At 46.3% G+C, this 24,530-nt stretch overlaps 1 protein-coding gene across 1 annotated transcript in view; it reads left to right on the top strand.

The window, feature by feature from the left end:
- The first annotated feature begins 14,681 nt into the window (after nucleotides 1-14,681).
- Csmd1 (CUB and Sushi multiple domains 1) overlaps nucleotides 14,682-24,530 on the top strand; it is a 705,832-nt gene continuing 695,983 nt past the window's right edge. Inside the window, exons 1-2 of the mRNA XM_090353740.1 lie at nucleotides 14,682-14,778; nucleotides 15,416-15,725. Coding sequence (XP_090209866.1) covers nucleotides 14,682-14,778; nucleotides 15,416-15,725 — 407 coding nt within the window. The remainder of the gene's footprint in view (nucleotides 14,779-15,415; nucleotides 15,726-24,530) is intronic.

A 24,530-nucleotide genomic window follows, 5' to 3' on the forward strand; every position in this document is an offset into this window, starting at 1 on the left:
ACAGAGCGGGAGCTGAGGGGGAAGCACGGCAGGTTTGCCTTCCGGATCTGGAGGTCTCACATGCAGTGATTTCTCCCGTCCTCTGGCGGTGGTTCATGTGCAGAGGGGACTGGCTGGTTTTCACGCGATCTGCGGTGCCACTTCCCATCCTGACAGGCGCTTTGTGTTCCCATCTCCACTGCTAAGGAAGGGCATCCACGGCTGACCTCGCCCCGTTCGCGGACTTCTCCCATTTCCTGACAAGGCGGGTTTGCCTGTGTCACAAGGAAGACGCCAGAGTGGGCATCAGTCCAGCCCCCAGGCCTGCTTACCCCTTGCCCTGTGACCCCTTGTCCTTCCAGGGCACTCTTCCTGCTCACGATGGCAGGACCTGGCCCAGAGCCAACAAGTGGAGGACACAAGGGGTGAACTGGCCTCTTGCTGAGTACAGTTTCCGGGGCCTAGTGAGTCTGCACCACAGCCAGAGAGACTTCCACAGGGAGAGGCCCGAGCTGGCACTGTGTCCGCAGTTTCAGACCCACGCTACTTCCCAGGTTCCTTCTGCAGTGTGGAGTTTTCCTTGTGAAAGTCTCAGGTATGTTTTCCAGGACCAGAGGAAAGACCAGGAGGGACAGGCAGAACCTGTGTTTTTGCGACGCATATTGATCTGCACACTTCCAAAGCCAGGGGCTGCTTCCACCACAAGCCGCCTGCCCATAGTGCCCGCCATTGACCGAGCACAGCTCAACTTCTAAGTGGGTGTATAGAACATTTTAGTTACGCTAATGGTATGTTTTTATCCGGGTTCTTTACATACTTTGTTAAGGATGGAATACTCAATTAATCTCCACATAAATTACAAGCCGTTATAGCAAAGATTCTAGAAATATGGTTTTAAATTTGCATTGTTATGGGAAACACAGCTAGCAATTAATCTGAGGCGATTCATTGATCTTTAAAATCAATAAATAAGTCTCTCAACTGAATATGCAGCTTATATTATTTATCCACATATTAGTTGGGTACAAAGCTCCATTTAGAAATACGTGCTTACAGAAGCCAATAAACTTCAGATGCAGAAAGTAGTTACTAAGTATCTCCCCAGAGCTGGGATCTCTTCTCCCCTGGCTTACTGTAGTGTGCTCTTCTGATTCCTGTTATCCCTTTACAAGGAGGTGCAGCAGTTTCCACCATGTGAAAACCAGTAATAATTTCTTCCACAGCTCCCAGCATCTGCCTTCTGCTGCTTTGTAAAAAGAAAAGGCTGTGCTTAGCCCCTTGTAGAGTCGTGGTTTGCATCAGGAGGTGAGGCTAAACAGAAGCCCGGCTAAATTATGGTTTGGTTTGTTCATAGACGCACTGTTACAATTTTTATTTCAACCCTTCCAAAGGCACAATGTAGAAAATCAATTTGTTGTACTAAATAATGGGTTTTGTTCCAATCTATGATGCCGTTACTGTGTTTGAGTTCCTCTGCTTCCGTTTGTGTCCCATTTGGGTTTTCATGCGGGGAGATACCAGGAAACACAGGTGAAAAACGCCATGGGACAGGTGCGTCCCACCGTGTGGGGAAAAGGCATGACGGGGAAGGGGAGGGGACCACACAGAGGCAGCCAGGGGTGGGGGGGAGATGTGAACCCCGGTCCACACCCTCCACCCCGCAGCTCCCAGCCTCCCACCCTCACCCTCCTCCTCCTCGCCGTGGCCTCTGCCTCACAGCCAGAAGGCTTTGCAGCTTCCTGGATGTTCGTGAATTTTCCTGTCTTCATTCTACGCTTCCTTTGTATAACCAGACCGTTTTTCAGTCCTCAGTGGCTCCACTTTCCCTGGAAACATTCACATTCTAATTGGTAACTGGGCAGTTATGGCCAAGATGGTTCCTAGAGTGGATGCCACTCAAGTCGCTCTACCACTCTCACTGTCTGGAAGTCCCTCTACCACCCTCACCATCTGGAAGTCGCTCTACCCCTCTCACCATCTGGAAGTCGCTCTACCGCTCTCACTGTCTGGAAGTCCCTCTACCACCCTCACCATCTGGAAGTCCCTCTACCCCTCTCACCATCTGGAAGTCGCTCTACCGCTCTCACCATCTGGGAGTCACATTATCCCTCTCACTATCTGGAAGTCATTCTACCAGTCTCACCATCTGGAAGTCGCTCTACCCCTCTCACCATCTGGGAGTCACTCTACCCCTCTCACCATCATGAAGTCACTCTACCTCTCTTACCATCTGGAAGTCACTCTACCGCTCTCACCATCTGGAAGTCACTTTACCCCTCTCATCATCTGGAAGTCACATTACCCCTCTCACTATCTGGAAGTCATTCTACCGCCCTCACCATCTGGAAGTCACTCTACAGCTCTCACCATCTGGAAGTTCCTCTACCGCCCTCACCATCTGGAAGTCGCTCTACTGCTCTCACCATCTGGGAGTCACATTACCCCTCTCACTATCTGGAAGTCATTCTACCCCTCTCACCATCTGGAAGTCGCTCTACTGCTCTCACCATCTGGAAGTCGCTCTACCCCTCTCACCATCTGGAAGTCGCTCTACCCCTCTCACCATCTGGAAGTCGCTCTATCCCTCTCACCATCTGGAAGTCCCTCTACCACTTACCATCTAGAAGTCCCTCTACTGCTCTCACCACCTGATCCTGTGCCAGGGCACAGGCTCCCCAGGGGCTGCCTCAGCTTCCTCACCTGTCCCCTCACCAGGCCTCCTCCTGCTGCTTCCCTCCCTGCCTCTCCCCTCCATTCCCTACTCCTTCCCCTGCCTACCCCTCCCTTTACCCTTCCCTTTTTCTCCACCTTCCAGATCTCTGTTTTCTTAGTGCGTACATGGGGTTTCCCAGCTACATGCAGAGCGGTGTGCCCACAGCCACGTCACGTGGGAGTGGAGATGGGCACTGAGGCTGCTGATGTCCACGTGTCCACAGTTCTGACCTGTGCCCCTGCGGTAGGGAAGAGGACATCAGGGGACTGGGGAGGAGATGCCGAGCGGTAGTTACGCTGCCCGTCCCTGGTGATAGGGAGCAGGTTTCTCGTCTTCCCCTAGCCTGGGGGTCCAGCTCAGAAGCCTGGCTTCTCACGCTAATGCATCCCTTTCCACATTCTTCCAAGTGTTTCCATTTGGATTGCTCTTTCTTCGTAAGGTCACCCTGCCCCTCCCATATCCGGTCTTATCGAAGTGACCAGGATCATGGAACCGCAGGCATGCCCAAAGGACAGCTTCTACTGGAAAATGGAGCGAGCCTGAAAACAGATGTTAAAGTTTCTGGGAGCTCGTGGTGTCCGCCCTGCCCCCTGCGGACTGCCTCCCTGGCCTCCAGGCGCCGCCCTGCCTGTCCTGCTGCTTCTCAGGAGGTGCACAGGCTGGCGAAGAAGTGGCCATCCACGCTTTCTCCACCAGGGCAGGGCGTTGGCATGAGCACAAACCAGTGGATGAATCTGAAGTCACCTCTCCCGTCCATATTCTGCCCTACGTACAGTGCTCTGAGTGGCAAGACTGTTAGTACTGGGTCAGGCCAGCCATTCCCCAGCTGACAGCGAGATTCGGAACAAGTCTTCCTTCCCCAGGGGTTCCAAGAAAGCCAGCTGGACAACACTGCCCAAGTGTGATTGATTCTTTTATTTCCCTCTTGCTTTCCTTCTCTTACTTGCCCCCCCCACCCTCCTCTCTCTCCTTCTCTTTCTTTCTTCTTTCTTTCTGCTCTCTTCTCTTTCCAATCTCCTCTCCTTTCTCTTATCTTTCCCTCCTCGCTCTTATCTCTCTCTTTCTCCTCCTCTCTCTTCTCTTGCTCTCCTCCCTCTCTTCTCCTTGTCACTCAGTGTCTGTCTGTCTGTCTGTCTGTCTCTCCCTCCCCCTTCCTCCTTGGACAGCTCATTTTGGAATAAGCACTGTCACCAGGGCCAGTGCCCTGCCACAGAGTGGGGAATGTGCTCAGTTGGTTCCCTGGCTCCAGTACTCAAGGAGAAGGGGACTGTGTCTCCCCAGCCGGGACGGCAAGGCAGACGTGGATGTGACCGCAGCGTGGTTAGGCTATGGAGCTCCATGGTGGGACGCTCCTGAAGCTAGATCACAAAGGAGTGGCTGCTGAAAGGGACTTTCTATTTCTGAGGAACGTGATGTGAGAAATGGAACCGCCAGGACCCGCATTGCCAAGCATGAATGCTGTCCTTACATTAGCATTCACCAGGAGACTGGAGAAAGTGGCAGAAGACACAGATGGGCTTTTCAGGATGAGACAGCAGCAGGCTGCAGAATCACTGCTCGGATGGAGAAATAAAAAGAAATTAGTGCCATTAAAGGGAAAGTGCGCGGATGTGTTCTTTTTGTAAAGCTCTAACCCCTTTCCTCCACAATTTTACCAACAATGAATGTTCCCTTCCCTCGCTCACTCACTAATTCAGTGCTCTGTATTTTTAGAAACCCTTCACTTTTCTTCCAAGTAAGGATGTTTATTAAATTTTGTATTTGTTTTTTTAAATCTTGTAGTCTAACTTCAAAATACATAGATATACATAATGTTTTATTTCATAAATAAATGTTTCTATGACATACAAACCCTTAGCCTAATTTTGATTAAGTTCTAAATACTAAGTCCCAGTGATTGTAAATAGAGATTCCCTCCTTGAACACTTGTTTGTTAAACTTGTCATTTAAAATATGATGTAAAAATCAACGTTAATAAATTCTTTAATAAAAAAGGCACGTGCAACCTAGCATACACATCTGTGCAGATTGCTTTGGCTTCATCTGTCCCTAGGATATTTACCTCTTCAGCTCTGCCTCAGCAGCTGCTATGTATCTGATAGGACTTCAGGACAGGCCCTGGAATTTCTAAGAAAAGGCAGCTCTAGGACTGTAATTTCTAGCTCCTCTCATCACTTTGAGGTTTATGTATTACATCCCCATTGCTAAGAATGAGGTGTGGGTTCCTAAGTGACAACCAAAGTTTCCAGAAGACAAAGTTGACTTTGACCAAAGAAAAGCAGGATCTAGCAAGATTTGGACAGATGAGTCCTCTCCCCTCCTTTCTTCCTCTTGTGGACCCAGCTGGCGTACAGCTGCTCTGACAAGCCTGTCTAGCAATTCTCCTCTAAGCTGGTGACGTATGGGTGAGGCCGCTTACTCTCGTTGTGAAGTACAAGGCCATGGCTGTCTTTCCTGTATCACTTTCTTTTTCTTTCTGGATGCTCTTTAGCTGACTTTTCTTGTTAGAGCAATACCCCCAAATCTTGCCTCAGTTTCTGTTTACTTCTTAAAAACAGAAGTATGGCTTAGATCACCTGATTAGCAAGTTCAATGCTCTGACTTTAACCTCAGTACTCTCCCCACCCTCAGGACTCTTAGAAAAGTAGAAATAGGGCGAAAGAACCTCAACTTGATCAAGAAGCTTGTAAGACAGACAATGGGATGAAGTAGAATACAGAAAACTCAAAGATCGTTTAGATAAGAAATAGCCATGGTCAAGTTTTGGAGAGCCATGCTCAGGATCATGTAGATTCTATGATGGTCTCTGAGGAATGGTGTGAAGGAGAAGGGGCTTGGAAAGGTAGGGCAGGCTGAGATAGAGAATAACACAGATGATGGGAGAACTGGAGGCTGAAAAACTAGTAATTATTTCAACGTAAGGATGAGATAGGATGAAGAGGTAGTAAATGGTAAACGAAGAATCTTAGAATGGATTAAATTATCTGTCGTGATAGAATAGGATTCTGTGCAAATTGCCAAAAGGCTGATTGTATATTTATATGGTCTACTCAATTTGGATTTAGTTCATTAAATGTTTTATTTTATAAACTAATTTGTTAAAATTAATTTTTTCTGATTATGTTAACATGTTAGTTCTTGTAAATTTTGATCAGATGAACTGTTAAATACAACACTTTTATAAACAAGCAGCAAGCAAAAAATATACATAGATATTAGAAGCTTCTCAGGGATTTAGGAACCTTTATCTCCACTGAAATGTTCACAGTTCATCCAATCTGACAGAAAAGTTAGAAACATTTCTCCATTCCCAAATTCCATTCTTTGTAAAAAAAAAAATCCAAGCATGAATCAAAGATTGACTTGCATAGGTCACGAATGTAGTTTTTCAGGATTATCTCCTAGAGAAAACTTAGGTGGGTTATGTCCGGTAGCGGTAGGTAAGTGTAATTGTAGAAATGACGTTGTTATCCAGTATCATCACACTGAAGACAGCACAGGTCAGTTAAACATATTCCTGTTTCAACAAGCAGTCTTTCTTTATCTTCATGCTAACTTTGGGTTTCAAAGTTACTTGTTAACTAGAACTCCTATATTCCACATTCTAAGTTTCTTGGGGTAAGGAATATTAAGATTTAATCACTGATTTGGAAGAATGTGTCATAATCCATGCTGTTTAATTGAATAGTACCCAGATTTGGACTTCAATCCTCGTGCTTGCTCTGCAGGTGCTCTGTCACTTAATCCATATCTCCAGTTGTATTTCCTCAGTGTTTTTTTTTTAATTTGGGGGGTGGAAGGTAGGGTCTCACTTTCTCCAAAGTAGCAAGAATTACAGATATGAACTGCTGGCATTTACTCTATGTTTAAATTTCCTGGTGTTCTGTAAACTCCGTGGACTGTCATTTGCTGTTGTTCACTCGGTGATGCAATGCGTTAGCTCGAGTCTCGGAGGTGACATGCACCAGGGTCTCCTCCAGCAAATACCACAGAATTACTTAAACATAATTCACTTGGCAAACAACCCATCACATCTTTATTTCTTCTTTAAACCTTAGCATAGGTAAATATTCCTTTTCTTTTAAATTCCGGTCTTTGTAGATTTTGCTTTAATTAAAAATGTAAATGAGGCTGAGTATAGGTGGTTATGTTTCCAAAGCAGTCCAGGCAAAAGTCCAAGAGACTGTCTCCAGTGAACCCACCAAAAGCTGGGCTGGAAGCCTGAGTCAAGTGGCAGTGTGGCAACCGGGCAGGGAATCTGAGCAAACATGCAAGTGAGAGTGAGTAACCGGCCTCAAACCTCAGGACTGACAAAGACAAAATAAAAATGAAGTGTAAAAAATAAAAGAAGGCGGAATCTATTTACGTCACTCTCCTGTACAGACAATAGGGATTGTTTTGTTCTTATTTTGATTTTTTTTCCCATTTGCCTCTCAATGCCTCCCTTTGTCCTGTGGGCCACCAAACATCAGTTGAGAATAGATAAGTCTTTGGGGACAACCAGGTTATCAACACAGAAGTTATTAGGGTTCGGGACCCTTCTGCTCACTCACATGAAGTACATTTTTAAAAAGGAAGATACGTTAGGGAGAGGAATGCAAGTTTGTGAAAAAGACAGTAGGTCCCTGTTGAAGGAGACTTTCATGAATTGAAAGTACCAGTCCTTCGATGAGTACCGAAGCTGTCTCCTCTGGTGATTCAACTTCATCAAGGTTAAGACGCTGTTCAAAAGGCAGCGTGCCCGTGTGGTGAGGGAGCGCGGAGGCGGGGGCCGGCGGGAACCGGGTGCTGCCTTTGGACAGGGTGTCCCCACAGTTCATTTGCCCGTGGTCACCACAGGGTCCAGCGAGTAGGAGTAGCCGGCGTCCAGTGGAGGCCGGGAAACACAGAGAAGAAGGCAGCGCAGGGCGGTGTGGACCCATGGGCACACACAGGGCAGCCTTCTTGCCAGGGGAGTTAGGGACACACACTTTCAGTTTCTCACTGAGAATCTCTGAGCCCCGCCTCCACCTTCCCCTTTCCCACATCTCAGAGTCATCCTTACCACTTGAGTGGACTGGGAGAAGGGAAGGCTCCATCAGTGATCCAGATTCCCTTCCCATGGTCAGCCTCGGCAAGCCCATGGCCTCGCCTCCTGGAAGGGAGGTCGTGAGGTGAGAGGGAGCCAGTCTGTTTCCTCCACGCTAAGCAGCATGCCTCAGAAACATCTCAATCCGGGCCTTACTGGTCTGGATTCATTTCAGGTTGAACAGGGCTTCTGAGTGGTGAGTTCCCGAGAAAACATTTACACAGCAGTGAAACATTTGCACCATAGCCCAGAGGGAAAGCCCAGGAGGAGACAGCAGAAAATGCACTTGTCCCCAAGCATAGTTGGTGCAAGTTTAGATCCACAGAGTGAAAGAAAACTGTTACCTGCGGAACGCAGACAGTAGTTATGACCGTGGAGGAACTCACCTTATGCGCACCCAAAAATCGTGTGGATGTTTGGTAGAAAAGGCCTTCTCTGTGCACATAAAACCAGCCAATCCTACAGAATCTCCCAGCCCCTTGTGCTGGCGAATTCTGCAAAGTATGTCTTCTTTGGAATCCATGATTCTCCAGAAAGATCACTTTTGGTAAAAGTTGCTATCCAGATTCAAAATGATATTCAGTATACTTTGGAGCTCCAACCAAATACATGGGAACACAGATTTGTTTTCCTCTGACAGTTCTTTTGCCATTTGTGTTTCCATTACTTCCAGCCTGGGGCAATTCTGCTCTTGGAGTATCTATCTATCACACCGGGACCCCAACGGGGGACCTGCTGGCTCTGAGCTGCTATCTGGGTCTATTTTAATGCATGTCATAAATCACAAATAGAAACAATCATAAGCATGGGTTTCTAAAGTCTGCTTTAGATAGCCTGATGCCTGTAGGTTTTTGCTTCATTTAAACCTCGGGTTTTAAGAACTTGCCTGGGGTGGAAAAATCTCATCATGTGTAATCACACAGTGACAGACAAGCTAGCATTATGAATTAAACCAACACTGGAGCTCTTGGTAAGCAAGGAGGGGGGCTGGGGTTTGTTTCCAGGGACCCTCTCCTCTGTGGCTTCACCGTCTACAGCCTGACTGGTGACGGGCCAACCAAATGCGCCGCACACATCCCAGACTCCAGACCTCATTGGCTGCATCTCAGGAAGCATCCCCCGTGTGTCTCATGGTCCCTTAATGACCAAGAGTATTCTCTGCTCCCTTGGATTGAATGGTATGACATGCTGCCTGATGAGCTGGCCGTCTACACACCCTCCCTGGCCAGAAATGTCCTGGGAGCTGAGGCTGGCCTGTTCTGGCCAGCTCCACACGGAGTTTCTCTGGGGCGGCTGACATGGACTGGTTTGTCCTTTCTAGAGGGTCCCCCGTTCTCTGATCTCCTTCCCTAGGAGACAGAAACACAAAAAAAGAACTACCTGATTTTAATCAATTAGATCAGCGAATAGCTTTTCACTGTTTTCCTAGACTAACTATGAACAAGAGTAGATTTATTTTCTTGTACAATTAGTCTCAGTCTTCTCCTTAGCTTTCTTTTGGTTCTTTCCTTGACTCCTATTAATGAAATCCCTTAATGCTTGGTAACTGGGAATATAATTTATTATATCTTCTAATCTTCTTAATTGCTAATTTAATTGGAAAAATGCTGTAAATGAATTGATAATTTTTTTCTCAGCTGAACCATGCCTAATTTGTATCTCAGAGGGAAGTTGAGGTACTGGGGTTTTCTGGTTGAAGGTGGGTTGGTATGTTATGGGCCAGACCCAGACAGCTAGTTCAATTCCTCATTCCCCAGTCTCCAGAGCACACTACCCCGGCTTCCCCACAAACCTCTTCCGGTTAGGCACTGTCATGGAGCGGACTGGCCACTTCATTCTGGCAGAGGCCCTTGGGCTTTGCTGTGGACTGAGACAGCATGGGCAGCTATCAGAGTGGCCAGGGCATCCTGGGGCCTTCAGGAGTCTCCCAGACCCTGAGTCTGTGGGGAGATGATGAGAGAGGCTCTCCACCTCTCAGCTGGAGATGCAGCTTCTTGGAGAGCCACTGAACTCCTGTCCTACCTTCTGACGCGTGCGGATTTCCAGCCAGCATGTGAGGACTTAGGGCAGAGACTCAGCATGGCCCCTGAGGTGCAGCCCCTCAGCCATTGCTTCTCCTCTGGATGACAGAGGCACCGTGGTGACGGGAGGGGACAGTGTCAACTTTCTTTTCTAGAAATGCTCACTCTTTAACTCCTGATAATTAAATAAGTGCATTTTCTCATTTATTAAAAATGTTTTTCACGCTGTTCCAGCTGGATGGCATCCTTAAATTTATAGACATTTTATGTTATGAACCTCTGAGCAGAAGCTTGTTTAACTCACAGTTCAAAGCCTTCCACACCTTTGGGCTTTGGCTCTTGAACTAACTACTGTTTACTAAGCATCACATTCAAATTCCCGTGCTGTCTTCCATAGATCTGAAGGCCCTGACTCTCAGCCCAGCCTGCTCAGTTAACATGGCAAATGGATTCTTGTCTCCACACCTCCAGCTCCCCCTCCCTGCCATAAATATTTTAGCTGCGTGTATCAGCGCTCCGCATGTTCAATGGCTCCAGCAAAGCAAATAAAATCGGTAGCTTCCTGCGGGACAGAGCAGTGCTCTTAGGCTCGGCAGACTCTCTAGGAAGCCAGCTCTTTTTTCTCTTTGGTCACATGTCTGTTCTGCAACCTTGAAAGGTTAACCTAGGCCACTCGAGGAACAGACGCTAACGAAAACCAAGCACCATGCTTGAAGGGGAGGGATGGGCGTGCACGTGGCTGAGCTCTAATCGTGGAGCCAGCGGCACATCATCCATCACACCGAGGCCGCCAGCAGCCCCCCCTCCGTGTCCACATCCTGCCCCCCGAGGAATGTCACTACGAAACCCCCCAAACCCCAGGGGACGAAAGGCAGAAACCATGCTCTTATTTGCTGCCCACAGATGAGGGGGAAATTAGAAGTTGAAAGACAATACAAACGTGAAAGTGGTGATCGACTGACGAGCTGTGAATCCACAGGGTGACTCTGGTTCAAGCTGGTATTCCACGGCTGCTTACCTTGCTGGCCCTGGGTCTGGTTACCTTCCCCCAGTCATGGGGAGTCCCCACAGCAAGGGGCATTTCACCATCAGCGTCCAGTGAGCTGTTAGGTCTGTGTGATGACAGGCCAGGAGCGGTGCAGTGCACGGCCTGTGTGTACCAGACGGAGTCACCGATCCCCAGAACCCCAGTGGGTAAGAGGCTTCCTCCAGCAATAGTTAAAGCAGTCTGAGGAGGCTCGAGTGGGCACGAGAGGCTAGGACCACCTCAATGGCTTTATCCTGAAGGACAGTCATCTGACTGCCATGCACCCCAGTAAGTCCTGGACCCCTACCCACCCTCCTCCTGTGGGTGTGGACTCCGCTGGAAAGGGACTTCTACCCAAGGGAGTTTGCACTCCTACTTGTCAAAATTCATATTGGGAAACAGTAAACACCGTGTTTTCATGAGTGACGCGAGCTGCAAGGAGAAAAGCAAGTGCAAGCTAGTGAGTGGCTGCCTGCGCCATGGGGCGATGTGCACGCGTCTGGGAAGAACCACTTTCTCTTGGACCTGCCCAGGAAGGAGCAGATGTGGGAGGTGCCTGGAAAGAGCTGTCAGGAGATCAGGGAGTCTGGATTAGCAGTGCAAAAGCCGGAGGCAGGCACGAGCTTCTATAAACAAACACTAGTGCCATCAAGAAAGATTGTTCTCTTTCTGGGCAGGATGTCTGGTCAAGTCCCCCACTTTGCTTTTCTGAGCAGTAGAGATTGCGTGTGCACTGCACCTGCAGGGTAAGGGATACCTAAATGGCTTTGTTCCCAAGTCTAGGCATCAGAAGCAGAGACGGATTGCATGCAAAAGTCCTGCCTCTGCTTCCCCTGCCCCTGGCTTCTCGACTTCTTCTTAGCTTGTGTTCTGAGTAATCTCCCCAAGTGTCTGGGATGAAAACCCAGCCACCTCCCTTCAGGCTCTGCTCTCAGCTCTGGGAACTGACATTGAGCTGCTCTTGGTGGGTGAAGAAATAGCATGTTTTAAAAACTTCCTCCAGGGCAGGCTGGTCCTATAGAAGGGCCTGTGGGCTTTAATTTTGAAGCACCTTAATCAAAGCTCTCTGAAGGGCAATTTAGGTCACAGTCCTCCACGCAAGGAATCATTTTCCAAGTAAACAGACCCCAAAATAGCTGATGAAACTATAGAAGATAATGCAGAAGTTAATGCATATTTGATTTGTTTACCCCCTCGAAAGTTCTTATCTGATCAGGAAAAGCTTCTGCTTCCATCACTGAAATTTGAGGTCTCTTGATAGTTGAGATTCTAGAGTCATTTAACCATCCATCCTACTCAAGAGCCATTACAGCAAATAAAAAATTCATCAGTGTTCACGGTGGGTCTCTCTCGCCCTGGTTGAGAGACACACAGGCTCCTGCCTGAAACTGAAGAGTGACAGTCACCATCTCACAGCAAACCCAGCCTAGCAAGGTCACACAGGAAACTCTGGAGGTCAAAAGCCTAAGCTTGTATTTGCATAGCAACTTGCATATCATATAAAAATCACTTACGTCCATTAAGTGAGAGGTGACAACCATCATTCCCTGTGGGTCCCTCTCTCCCTGGGGTTGGCTCCTGACCTTTCTCAGGTGACAGCTTCCTTCTTGGCAGAGTTCAGCCAATGGTGTCACATTGTGCCTGACCTTCACAGGCGGGCCAATATCGATCACTTCTTTCTGAACCAAAGCCCACATGGAATTATCACAGACAGACTGAGAAAGATCGGCCACCTTATCTATAAAACAACATCTGGAACAAAGACAACAGAGCTCAAAGCCAAGTCCTAGCAAACACCTCCCTCAGCTGATGGGATGAATATTCTGAGTGCTTGACACTGTGAAGAAAGAACAAAGATTTATTTTTCCCATCTGAAGAGCCAACCGGTGCATGGTAGAAGACCCAGACTTCTCAGTCCAGCAGTGTAGTCCATGGTCAGAGACCCAAACTTCTCAGTCCAGCGGTGTAGTCCAAGGTCAGAGACCCAAGCCTGTCCTCGGTCCAGCAGTGTAGTCCAAGGTCAGAGACCCAAGCCTGTCCTCGGTCCAGCGGTGTAGTCCAAGGTCAGAGACCCAAGCCTGTCCTCGGTCCAGCGGTGTAGTCCAAGGTCAGAGACCCAAGCCTGTCCTCGGTCCAGCGGTGTAGTCCAAGGTCAGAGACCCAAGCCTGTCCTCGGTCCAGCGGTGTAGTTCTGTCCTGAACCTGTGCCTACAACTAGGCAGCATAGGGTGTTGGTATTCTCTTGGCTCACACCAGTAAATCTTGGTCTTTACTCTTGTAACTTTGCAATTAGGTATTGCAGTAAGTAGCATAGCTTATTCTTTTTCACCGCTTTTCCCCTTGGATATTCTTGGCCAAGACCAAGTGACTCAGAATCTGTCCTAGGAATAGAGACTTTACAAGGTCCTAGTTGATTACAAAGTACAGCTGGGGACGAGAGCCACTCCATGGAGAACTTTCTATCAAGGCCAGTGGAAATGTCAATCGAGTCCTTCTGGAAAAGTGCCCCAGCGTAATCAGTCCTCAGCACAGCCTAAAATTGAGGTCTTGGAAAGTGTTCACATTTTGTCATCTATAATAAGGGTAGAATAGTAATGTCTTTCCACCTGACATGTTTCTGTTGACTGTGATTTTTTCCCAATTCATCTTCACTTTTTAAAATCTACTGTGAGCTATGAACTGCTAGATAATCCCAGAAAACTATATTCTTTAAAGACCTTTTACAACTTTCAAAAGACTACCACTTTAATGTGTACTTGTTACCTCATTATTGTTAGGTATGAATTTAGTGGGAAAATGGGCTTCTTATTAGTTCTTTGGTCCTAAACTCATAAATCTTTTTCATTAATTCTTTTCTTATTAAGGCATAGTGAAGTCCCACATGCATTTGATAATATTACTGTGGAAGGTTTGGGTCCATAGAGGCCTACTATTGGGATTTTGTTTTAAATTATAAAAAAGAATCTCAAACTAATTGTCTATGTGCGGTTCAGCAGCAAGAGCAGACTCTCGTGTTCACATACGTACCCCGCATGCAGGAACCTGAGAATCCCTCGGCCCCTGTAAGACTTCCTACTGAATCACACCACCAAGACATCGAGTGCGTTTAAAGTATTCAGTGGACAGGCCAGGCTGGGAAGGAAGGAAAACCTGAAAGCAGATTCCAGGAGCTTGGCCTCGCCCACAGCAGGCCACTAAATATCGAGAGCACTCGGGAAGGGTGTAACAGTGGGTCTTGTCGACCAGAGGGCTGGGAAGCTCGTGGTGTCTTCATCTTCGTCTGTTGTTCATGGACACATATTGTCAGGGCAAAAACAGCGTTGAAACAGAAAAATAACACGTGATCACTCCTCTATATATCTCTGGTCTCTAGGTAGAAATAGAGATGCAGATATTACTTGTATCTGTGTGTTGCTATCTAATCACCAAGTGCACGTGGGGAGCAGGGAGCAGGCTGGCTTGATCTCTTGAGCTGGAAGCTTGTCTCTGGAAGCGGGGGTGTGTGGAGGCAGGTCAGTACCGGGGCGTTGAGGGGCAGAAGAGGAGGCGGTGAAGCAGGGAGGAAGGGCTTCCTTCTGTCTAAAGATGCAGTGGGACTCTCTGTGGTCGATGGCAGGTCCTTTCTGCCGGCAGTGCTTGCGGGAAGCCTGCAGGTCACTCTGGGGTCTGCTCCATGAGCTATGCCTACGTGAGGAACATGTCCACATGTTAGGAGTCAGAGGCAGAAAGGAGCCAGCAGGGCGGCACCACTCAGCCCTGGGCCTGCCCTCATCTCCTCCTCCTCCTCCTGCCTGACACTGGCAGAGGATGCTCTGCCACATCTCTCCCCTGGGGCACATGGCCTTGAGCATGGGGATGGAGGGAGCCTCAGCCATGTGGCAGAGGAGGCTGACCCTGTGGTGTGCAGAGCTCCACCCGCACCCCGTGTTGATAGACAAGGCCCTCTCCTCCAGGCTGGGAGAACGTGTCTGTAAGCGGGACAGGTTGGGAGCACAGACGTTCATTTTCTCTTGATATGCCGGGGTCTTTCATTAGAGCAAATGTCAAAGCCTCTCCATGCATGCTTTTCTTTCCAACTTCCCTGGGGTCTCGTATCCTGCCTGGTAGGCCTTCCCCGCTGGAGAGTGGCTCAACCAGTAGCATGTAGATTGGCCATATTAGTTTTTTCATTCAATCAAGTATACAACTGTGTTTGTCCGCTACATTTTAATAATCTTTATTTTACCTGTTTTTTTAAATTTATTTTTAATGGTTTTGTTTGCCAATCCTGGGACTGGAACTCAGGGCCAGGGCACTGTCCTTGACCTTTCTCCAGGCTAGCACTCTACCATTTAAACCACAGCCCCACTTCTGGCCTTTTCTGTGTATGTGGTACCAAGAAATTGAACCTACGGCTTCGTGCATGCGAGGCAAGCACTCTACCGCAAGGCCAGGCTCCTGGACCTGAATCTGTTTTCTAAGTCACTTTCTCCCAGCGAGCACATCTGAGCAGGGCTCTCCCCACGTAGTCCTTGCAGGCCTTGGGCATCGCAGCCGTGTCCCTGGGGGAAGCCAGGGGGGAGGGTGACTTGAGCTCTGGAAGCCCATCCCTGTACTGTGCCACCCAGGCCCTGTGCCTGGAGGACACTCAGAGAGCCGGGGCCAAATCACAGCTCACGGAGCACAACCTGACGTGCCGCTTTCCGCGCTTTCTCGCCCAGGTCAGAGCTGTGGAGGCTTGGTGCAGGGACCCAATGGCACCATCGAGAGCCCCGGCTTCCCCCACGGGTACCCCAACTACGCCAACTGCACCTGGATGATCCTCACCGGGGAGCGCAACAGGATACAGCTCTCCTTCCACACCTTCGCACTGGAGGAGGACTTCGACATCTTGTCGGTGTACGATGGGCAGCTCCAGCAAGGCAACCTGAAAGTCAGGTAAGGGGGCTCGGGGAAAGGGGGGCTCTGGGAAATGAAGTTGGGATGAGGATGGAGTGGCTTCATCAGAAAGGAAAAGTCGAGTTCCTGCAAAGGAAAAGCACGAACGATGGCAGGATTCTGTCAAATCATGTTCAATTTCTCTCTTATACTTGAAGACTTCTCCTTGAAAGCAATTGTTAACTTCGTTTGTGGATTTCCAATTGCCGGAGATCTGTGAAGCCGTGTTGTCAAGGTAATTTAAATCAGGTTACAGCGCGCCATTGTCTTTAAGCATTGTAGATTGGGGGAAATCACAAAGAGGAGGGAGCTAGAACAATGCAGACAACAATCAAAAGAACCTTTAGTGTTGAGAAAACACACTCAGCAAGAACACAGGCTGTGGGTGGGGGAAACAGTCAAAAATGCTGAATTCTCTGGGAAAAATGTTCTTTGAGACAATCACCATGTATTCTTTTCATCCGTGATTGTCTTTCTTTTGATGTATGATTTTTTTTACCATGACAAAAGAAAAATAATATTTCCTGGAATTATTTAGATGCTATTTGTCCTTTGTCAATAGACACATACCTCTTACATGGACGTAGCATTTTTTAATTGTCAGAGGGAGGGGACTGTTGCTTTCAAAGAATCAGATTTTCTTAACTTATTTTGATTAATGGATTTTACAATGCAGATTATTTTTAGTCTTTATATTTCTGAAGAACAGAGGCAAGGTATGCTCATTAAATCTGTATGGATGAGTAATATCTCTCTCCTGAGTAGACATACAGGCCAACAAAGCCTGTATCTTCTGGCTTTAAAATTCTTCATTCATCAGAGGTTGTATTCGATATCTACAAGTTTACACAAAAATTGACCACAGGTTGGAAGAGTTGCCCTGCTTCAATTTATCTCTGCCAATACCAGCAGAAGTACACAGAATCAAGGAATTTACAAGTAGGTTTGTTGGATAAAACACATCTAGCTGATTTTGACTTGCAAATTGAGTTACAATAGTGATGTCATAACTACATGGTTAATAAATTAAATATAGTGTGTTTCCGAAATATATAATGAAATATATATACATATTCACTCTCCACTTTCAAATATAAAGTACCTTCTTTTGGGGGGCAATCTACAATATTTGTTGCCTGTATTTGGAAACAAGATTTTTGCACTTATTATGGAACAGTCATATCCTGTTTAAATATTCTCTCCTATTATGGATTCATATTGCTACCTTTAGTTGTTTGTTCAAAGCATCTTCAGGAGATCCTTGATCAGTTGGGGTGAGATTTCTTAACACTTATCCTGCTCTTCTAAATATATTTATGTTTTATTTGCATGTCTGACACTCTGGGAATAATGGCATGTTGAAATAGCAAAAGTGTAACAGACTGCAGACTTAGTGAAAAGAAAATAGATTAGAAAATGCACATTAATCAAATAGCAACTCATAGACTTGATGCTAAAATTCTTTTTCATTAAAAAGAGCAAATTAATATGTACTAAAATGCCTTCATTTTCAGTCCCTTAATATTTTCATTTCCTGTCACTTTCACATACAGAAAATATTTTGTGTGCTAATTCGATTGATGCCTGGTGCTCAGTAGTTCCAACAATTCATAATCCTCTTATGTCAGAAGGATGATATTAATATCATTTATCTATAATAAACTCTACAATATAGTTTCTTTGGCCTCTTCATTACCATGACAGGGCAAAAATGGAAATATTAATGTTGGAACAATTGCACCCAGTGTGTCTTTGCTTTTTAAAAGTATTTGGTGGGCTGTGTGCAGTGCTCACACCTGTAATCTTAGCTACTCAGGAGGCTGAGATCTGAGGATCACAGTTCAAAGCCAGCCCAGGCACTAAAGAATGTGAGACTCTAGGAGTAAGGTGGTAGCCTTGAGCTGAAGAGCTCGGACAGAGCTCAGGCCCAGAGTTCAAGTCCCATGACCTATCAAAAAAAAAGAAGTATTTGATGGTACTGGGGTTTGAACTCTCAATCTTGAACTTGCTGGATGCCTGTGTCTGTCTGGGGCATGGTCTCCCGATACATAATACCTTTGGGGAAGCAGCAGCCACAGCCCCGGGCCATGGCCCTGGCCTGACTTCCTATGTGCTAGGGTCCTAAGGACTCTGCAGGGGAGTCACCCTGGGTAGGGAAGTGGCCATGCCCCACGGTGGTCTTCACACTTAGAGATCTTTCAAGCAAAGAGGCAAACAACAAAGGAGGCCCCTACAAGTTACCATGCTTTTGTGTCTGGATGCCTCTTTTGGTTTCTTGCCTCCTCCCATTGGAGACATCACCCAGCATGTCAGGTCTCTGCTTGTGTCTTGTCCTGAAAGTTAGGTTAGAGCTCTCATCTTAACACTGACTTACATAATTCCTCCTATCTCCATGTCTGGCTTGCCTCTGAGAAACGCCATTCTTGGCAGTTGCTGTGACTTTGCGGGGCGGGGGGGTCTATTCTAGCCATCATAACTTCAATTGGCAAAAAAAGCCTGATTGGATCAATGATTGCAGGAGATGAATGATGTATGGAAACGTCTGGACGAAGGTTCATTCTCCATGCTCACATGGCGATGTTACAGGTGGTAGCAAAGGCTGGTGGCACCAGAAAGGACACTGGAGGGCTGTTTCCTCCCATGAAATCCAGGAACCATTGGCTAAGTCTCAAACACAGTCAGCAAACCACCCCTGAGGGGCGCCGGTTTAAAAGGCCAGCAGGGCCAGCAGAGGGCCTTCAAGGGCTTGCAGCACCTTGAGTGGTGCTGGCAGCTGTCTGCCATGCCTCTGCGTCACCAAGCAGAGTTCTCACCAGCAGCAGTGAGAACCTGCATAACTGGGAAATCATGACATGAGCATTTCACTACAAAAGCAGTTTACTATCGTAGAACCACAGGAAGGATGTTTTCTGAATGAACCCAAGATGCCCAGTGAATTCCTAGCTGGCAAAATGGATCATTTCAGTTCAGAATAATTGAGTATGTTACAGTTTGAACATCAGTCAGGGATATATTATTTACAATGCCTCAAAACTTTAAAGTTAGGAAAAGCTCAATTACAACTTAGGAACCTTTCCTGTACTATTTCCTTAATGCAAGCACATACAGAATTCTTTAATGCAAGCACAAACATACAGAATTCCTACTACACTGTACCCCATCAATAAATTCAATTTTCACATGTAGGTTTGGAAAGCTGAAGCAAGGCTTCTCTCCTGTTCCTCATTGACTTTTCTGAGCAGTCAGATTCTATTTATGAAAGATTTGATGTACACTGACACAGCCCCTCCTGCTTTTGAAATCTCTGCCAAGGTCTAATGACTCGGTCACTAGCCTTAAAAGCTTGATTGTGCAAGCTAGACCACCTTAGCTGAAGATGCTTCCTGAAAGAGCTGTGGTGTGGGCCTCTGTGGTGGCCCTGACACGCATGATAGCAGTCCTGCCTCCCGGCACAGCTCTGTTTCCTGATACATGTGTGCAGCAAGGTGAGACTTCCAGACGCAGCTCCCTTGAGGCTCAGAGCCCTGGTCTGGCTGGGCTCCTTTTTCAGGGTGTCTAGCCCTGTGTGGGTTTCTCAGGTAGCTCTGGGCTCCCCAGGCCACGCCCTGCGCTGACCTTGTGACACAGTGACAATTCTTTGTTTTTTTTCATATGTTTTTAACTGTAATTAATAGAAGGGTTACATGATATTCACCAGATAGAAGGTGCATTAATTCACATACATTGATACCCTTTCTCATGTCTTGGTCCCCATTTCCCTCCCCCCCACTCCCACCCCTCATCTTGTTTTCCCCCCTTCCCTATCCAATTTCAAATAACCAAATACACATATATCCGATATATCAGGTAACAAAGTGAGATACTATAACAATATGAGATAACCAAGGGAAAGCAAAGGAGATGAAAGATAACATAGTACATTAAGGACAACAATCACTCATTATATGGCTTTTGTTTCCTTATCCTGGAGGTCCTTTCATTTAGCGTCCTACTATCTGGCCTTATGTATCAAGGTTTTGCTCTATTGCAGATCTCTGCTAGTAGAGCCCAAGGTTTCTACTGATTATGACAAATGAGGGAAACCATTGAGCCTATGTTCCTTTGAGTCTGGCTTACTTCACTTAATATGATTTTTTCTAAGTCTTTCCATTTCCTAACAAATGGGGCGATGTCATTCTTTCTGACAGCAGCATAGAATTCCATTGTGTATAAATACCACATCTTGTTGATCCACTCATCAACTGAGGGACATCTAGGTTGGTTCCATATCTTTGCTATGGTAAATAGTGCTGCAATGAACATTGTTGTGCTGGTGGATTTAGTATGTCCTTGTTTCTGGATGATTGGGTAAATGCCAAGGAGTGGAATTGCTGGGTCATAGTGACGATTCTTGTTTCTGCCTTCCGAGAGTTCCTCTGCCACTCAGACGCCAATTTTCTAGAACTTGCTTGCATCTATTTTACTTCCCAAAGCAAACAGCAAACGCAAAATGTTCCCTCGGCTCCCCTCCGGTATCTCCGGTGCCTTCCCAGCTCTGCTTCTCTTCTGATGGCAGCCCAGCACCTGTCCCGTGGGGTTGGACCCGCTGGGGGACTACGGCCCCTCCTGTTTCTCTTACAGAGCCTTTCACAGTCATCTGTGCATGTCGCCCACTTTTCTGTGGTGACTGGCATGTGGCATGGGTTCTCTGAGTGTGAAATAGTCTTTATTTATTCAAAATCAGAGAGAAATGAAGTTGAGCCAGAGATCAGTTTCCAGCTGTGATGAAGAATTGCACAGAAGGTCGTACAGAGACCTATTAAAATATCGCCAAATGAATCATGGGGCCCTGTGAAGATGAACTATATCCTGAGAATGTGGAAAATCAACATCCATTATTCGGAGGCTGTTGTGGAATCCATGGCTGTGGCATTCTCTCCACCCTCTCACCGCCCTAATGCTGGCAAGTTGACTCCTGGTTGTGTGCCATGAAGATAACGACGAGGTTAGAGATGGAAGCCGTGGGCGCACAGACATTAGGAAGTTGTGCATAGGTGTTGTTAGAAATTCACAGAGGGTGCAGCGGGTTCCCAAACTGCAGGACTGTATCAGAATGCGACGCATTCACCCAAACTCTCCACAGAGCTCTGGCCACCAAGCTGCTTTTTCAGCAGCTAGGCCTCTGAGGGCTTCCAGAAGGCTCCAGGAGCCATTGAAGACATTGGCCTGGAGATCCAGTGTCATTGAATCCTGCCTTCCGGCTTCAGTGTCACGGTAAGATTCCCAAGAGAGCCATTTATGTTTGACTAGGGAGATAGAAACCTAAAGTATCATGCCACTTTCAGCCACCTGGTGACTGCTGTCCTGGTCAAGGCTCTGACAGCCAGGCCTGCAGCTCGTGTGGAAGCCAGCCTGGGGCCCCATCCCCGCCACCAGGCCCCCTGACAGGAGAGGACCACAGCTCACCTGCAGGTGTTAGGTGGATGTTATAATGGCGGCCATTTTTCTACCTATCTGCTCACTATGATTTACCTACAGTTAAACAGCAAGTTGCAAGCCAGATCAGTAATTTTTCTGCTAGATGAAGGTGTTTCATTTTTGGTTAGCTTTATTTTTTATTGTTTGTTGCCATTTAGTTTTTCGTTAGTTTTCTTTGCACAATAGTACTCAAATGAAAGATATTCTCTGAAACCAGGGGCTAACAGACACCGGGGGAAGACACATGGATGAAAACTCAATGTGCTGAGCAGCAAAATCAGATATCCAATAGCTCGATTTTTGAGGTCTTTGGGCAAGTGCCTTTATATTCTGTAACCATGACATGAATTGCTGTCTTTTTAATTAAAATTTTCTCAATCTGTATTTATAGAGAGAATACTGGTCAGTAGCGTAGCTGGGTGATGAAGCAGGAAGTGATGACACAATGCTGACCTCACATGAAACGACTGCATTTCATTTTGCTTTAGAAAATAGTGTCAGGCTCTCCATGATCCCCAAAGGTTAGATCTTATTAAATAATGGTGAGTGCAAAGTCTCCACACAGCATAGCCACGAGTCTCCAGCGGCGTGAGCATTCCTGACCTCTGGTAATTGTAGCTGGCGCTGGCCTTGCAGTGAAGCTGGACTTCACGGCCAGCCAGTCCCCAGAGGGCCACAGAGGGATTTGTGCTAGCCAGGGTAATTGTAATCAAGGTAAAATGTTACCTTCATCCAAAAGGAAGGGGTTTCTAGTAGACCATCAGTGAGTTGCTAGATGATTTTCTATTTATTGTTTTTGTGTCTGGTTTCATATGTATTCCCTGCCTTTGAAGCATGAAAGTAAGTTTTTTTTTTGTCTCTCTGCCTCTCTATCTTTGTGGCTATTTCACTATATCACTGTTCAACTCTCCGTCTCTCTCATATATTTATGTCAATTTATCATTCCATGGGGTGTTGTATTCTACGTCCCGGGGAGACATGGCAGTATCTAAGCCATTTCTGCTTGTCACCACCTGGTAGGTGTATGGGGTAATGGTGTCTGGAAGTTACACACAGAAGAGATGTATGCAAGCCCCGAATCGCTCAGTCAGTCAGTCAGTGACAAAGTATCAAAGTGCCAATATTAAAACCTCTGCAATCACCCACTTACGTGATGACCTTAGACCACAGCTCATTGCAGCAGCTCCCCAGTCAAGGACTCAGCTGGATGTAGCTGGGGAAGGGGTTCTCTGGAGGTGTTGGGAGGGCTGGTAGATGAGGGATGAGGTGGAAACTGAGGAAGCCACCAAAGAGTCCTGTCACCTCTGAGACCCGCAGGTACAAGAAGTGGGCTCTGCACAGATTCAGCCAAAATTAGTGAAAAGTCGTTTTGATATATGTGTTCTCAAAAGGAAGTAAACTTACATAATTATATAACTTTATGCACAACTACATATACCTATGTAATTATATATATATTCTGACATGTAAAATTGATATGCACTTATCAACTCTATATACATATGTACACACATACACACATATGTGTAGATATATAGATGTCTTGCCTTCTGGGAAAAGGAACACAAAGCATGGAGAGGTGAGTAAGATGCCTCTATTCTTCATGATAAGGGATCCATCAACATAGGTTGTTAAAATAGCACACCGGGAAACTATATTAATAAGCAGTTGAACAACGGTTAGATTTCTTATAATTTCTAGGGTTTTAAATGAATTTTATGTGGATAGCCAGACTTATAGTTGAATGACTGACTTTTAAATTTTAGTATTTACCTCTCCCCACTCTCCTCTACCATGAAATGATTCATTGGCAAAGCATGAGTTACCACCTTCAACAGCTGAGAGCATAAAATGAATAAATTATTTTTATTGAATAAAAATAGAAGTTCACAAATTGATTTTTAAAGAGATGAGTGCCATATTTGAAATCATGCTTTATTTTAAGTCACAAACTCCTGAGTAGGATAGGCATTATTATTTAGAACATGCATCAATTCCACTTTTCATGGTAAACACCACTACCTCCCCATCACCCAGACCTGAAGATTTGGAAGAGTAGCAGGGTATAAAATGAACCCACAAAAAGAAATGCCAACATTGAGCAGAGTGAGGCTGAGATCAAGAAAGTAACTCCTATTGGAATAGCCGCAAGGAAAAAAAATCCTAGGAATTAACTTAATGAAAGAGGAAGGACCTCTATAATGAAAACTTTAAAAACCTAAAACAAGGAAATTAAAGTAGACTGAAGGAAGTGGAAAGATCCCCCGTGCTTCTGGACTGAGAGGGTTAGCATCATGAAAACGTCAGCACCTACAAACTACCTACAAATTCAGTGCAATGCCCGACAAAATCCCAACCATATTCTTCAGTGGTATGCAAGAAGCAATCCAGTTTTCTTTCCTTTAGAAATCACTAATATATGAAAATGTTGTGGACCTGTTTCCTAGCCTCAAAGTAGCCACTGCCCATGGCATGCAATCTGAGCATAAGCTGAGACTGGACCGGGGCTGCAGCATGGACACACGGACAAAAGAAAAAAACTGCCTTAGAGAAGGAGTTGTCTCTGGAAACTGTCCAACAATAATTCTTGTGGTTTTTTTTGTTTTGTTTTTTTTTTTGCCAGTCCTGGGCTTGAGCTCAGGGCCTGAGCACTGTCCTTGCACTTTCTCAAGGCTAGAGCTCTACCACTTGAGCCTCAGCACCACTTCCGGCTTTTTTCTACGTATGTGGCATCAAGGAATCGAACCCGGGTCTTTGTGCATGCTAGGCAAGCACTTTAACCACTAGGCCAAACTCCCAGCCCCAACAATAACTATTAAAGGAGACGCATCTCAAGGTTTGATGTCTCTTTGTGAATTTGCCCTGAACTCTTTCTCCAGTCCTCATGACACCTCTCACCAGACATCAAAACCGCCTGTCTTGGGTGTACTACTCCAGTTACTTGGGTTAAGCGGTTTCTGCAAGCTGTGCGTTCAGACAACAGGAAATACATTTCATTACGTGTTTTGAATGGGGCAGCCTCCATGCGTGTAGCGTAGTGATAGAATTTTTATCTCGTAGGGGAAAGCCTGCCTGCACCAGGACTGGCAGAGGGGCTGCACACATGCTCTCTGCACATTTGCATTGAAGAGCACTTTGAGAGCATTTTACTACGATTGCACTCAGACATTTATGCTCATTAAAATGAAGGACCCCATTGGAAAGCTGAGAGCTTTCCAGCACAATGTGTGAAGCTTCGCTCACATAGGCATGGTGAAAAGGTCATTGAAGATTTTTTTCATATATTTTTTATTGTAATTAATAGAAGGGTTACATTATATTCGCCAGATAGAAGGTGCATTAATTCAC

This window comes from Megascapheus bottae, chromosome 20 (genome assembly GCF_031878675.1).
Source record: "Megascapheus bottae isolate mThoBot1 chromosome 20, mThoBot2.hap1, whole genome shotgun sequence".
NCBI lineage: Eukaryota > Metazoa > Chordata > Mammalia > Rodentia > Geomyidae > Megascapheus > Megascapheus bottae.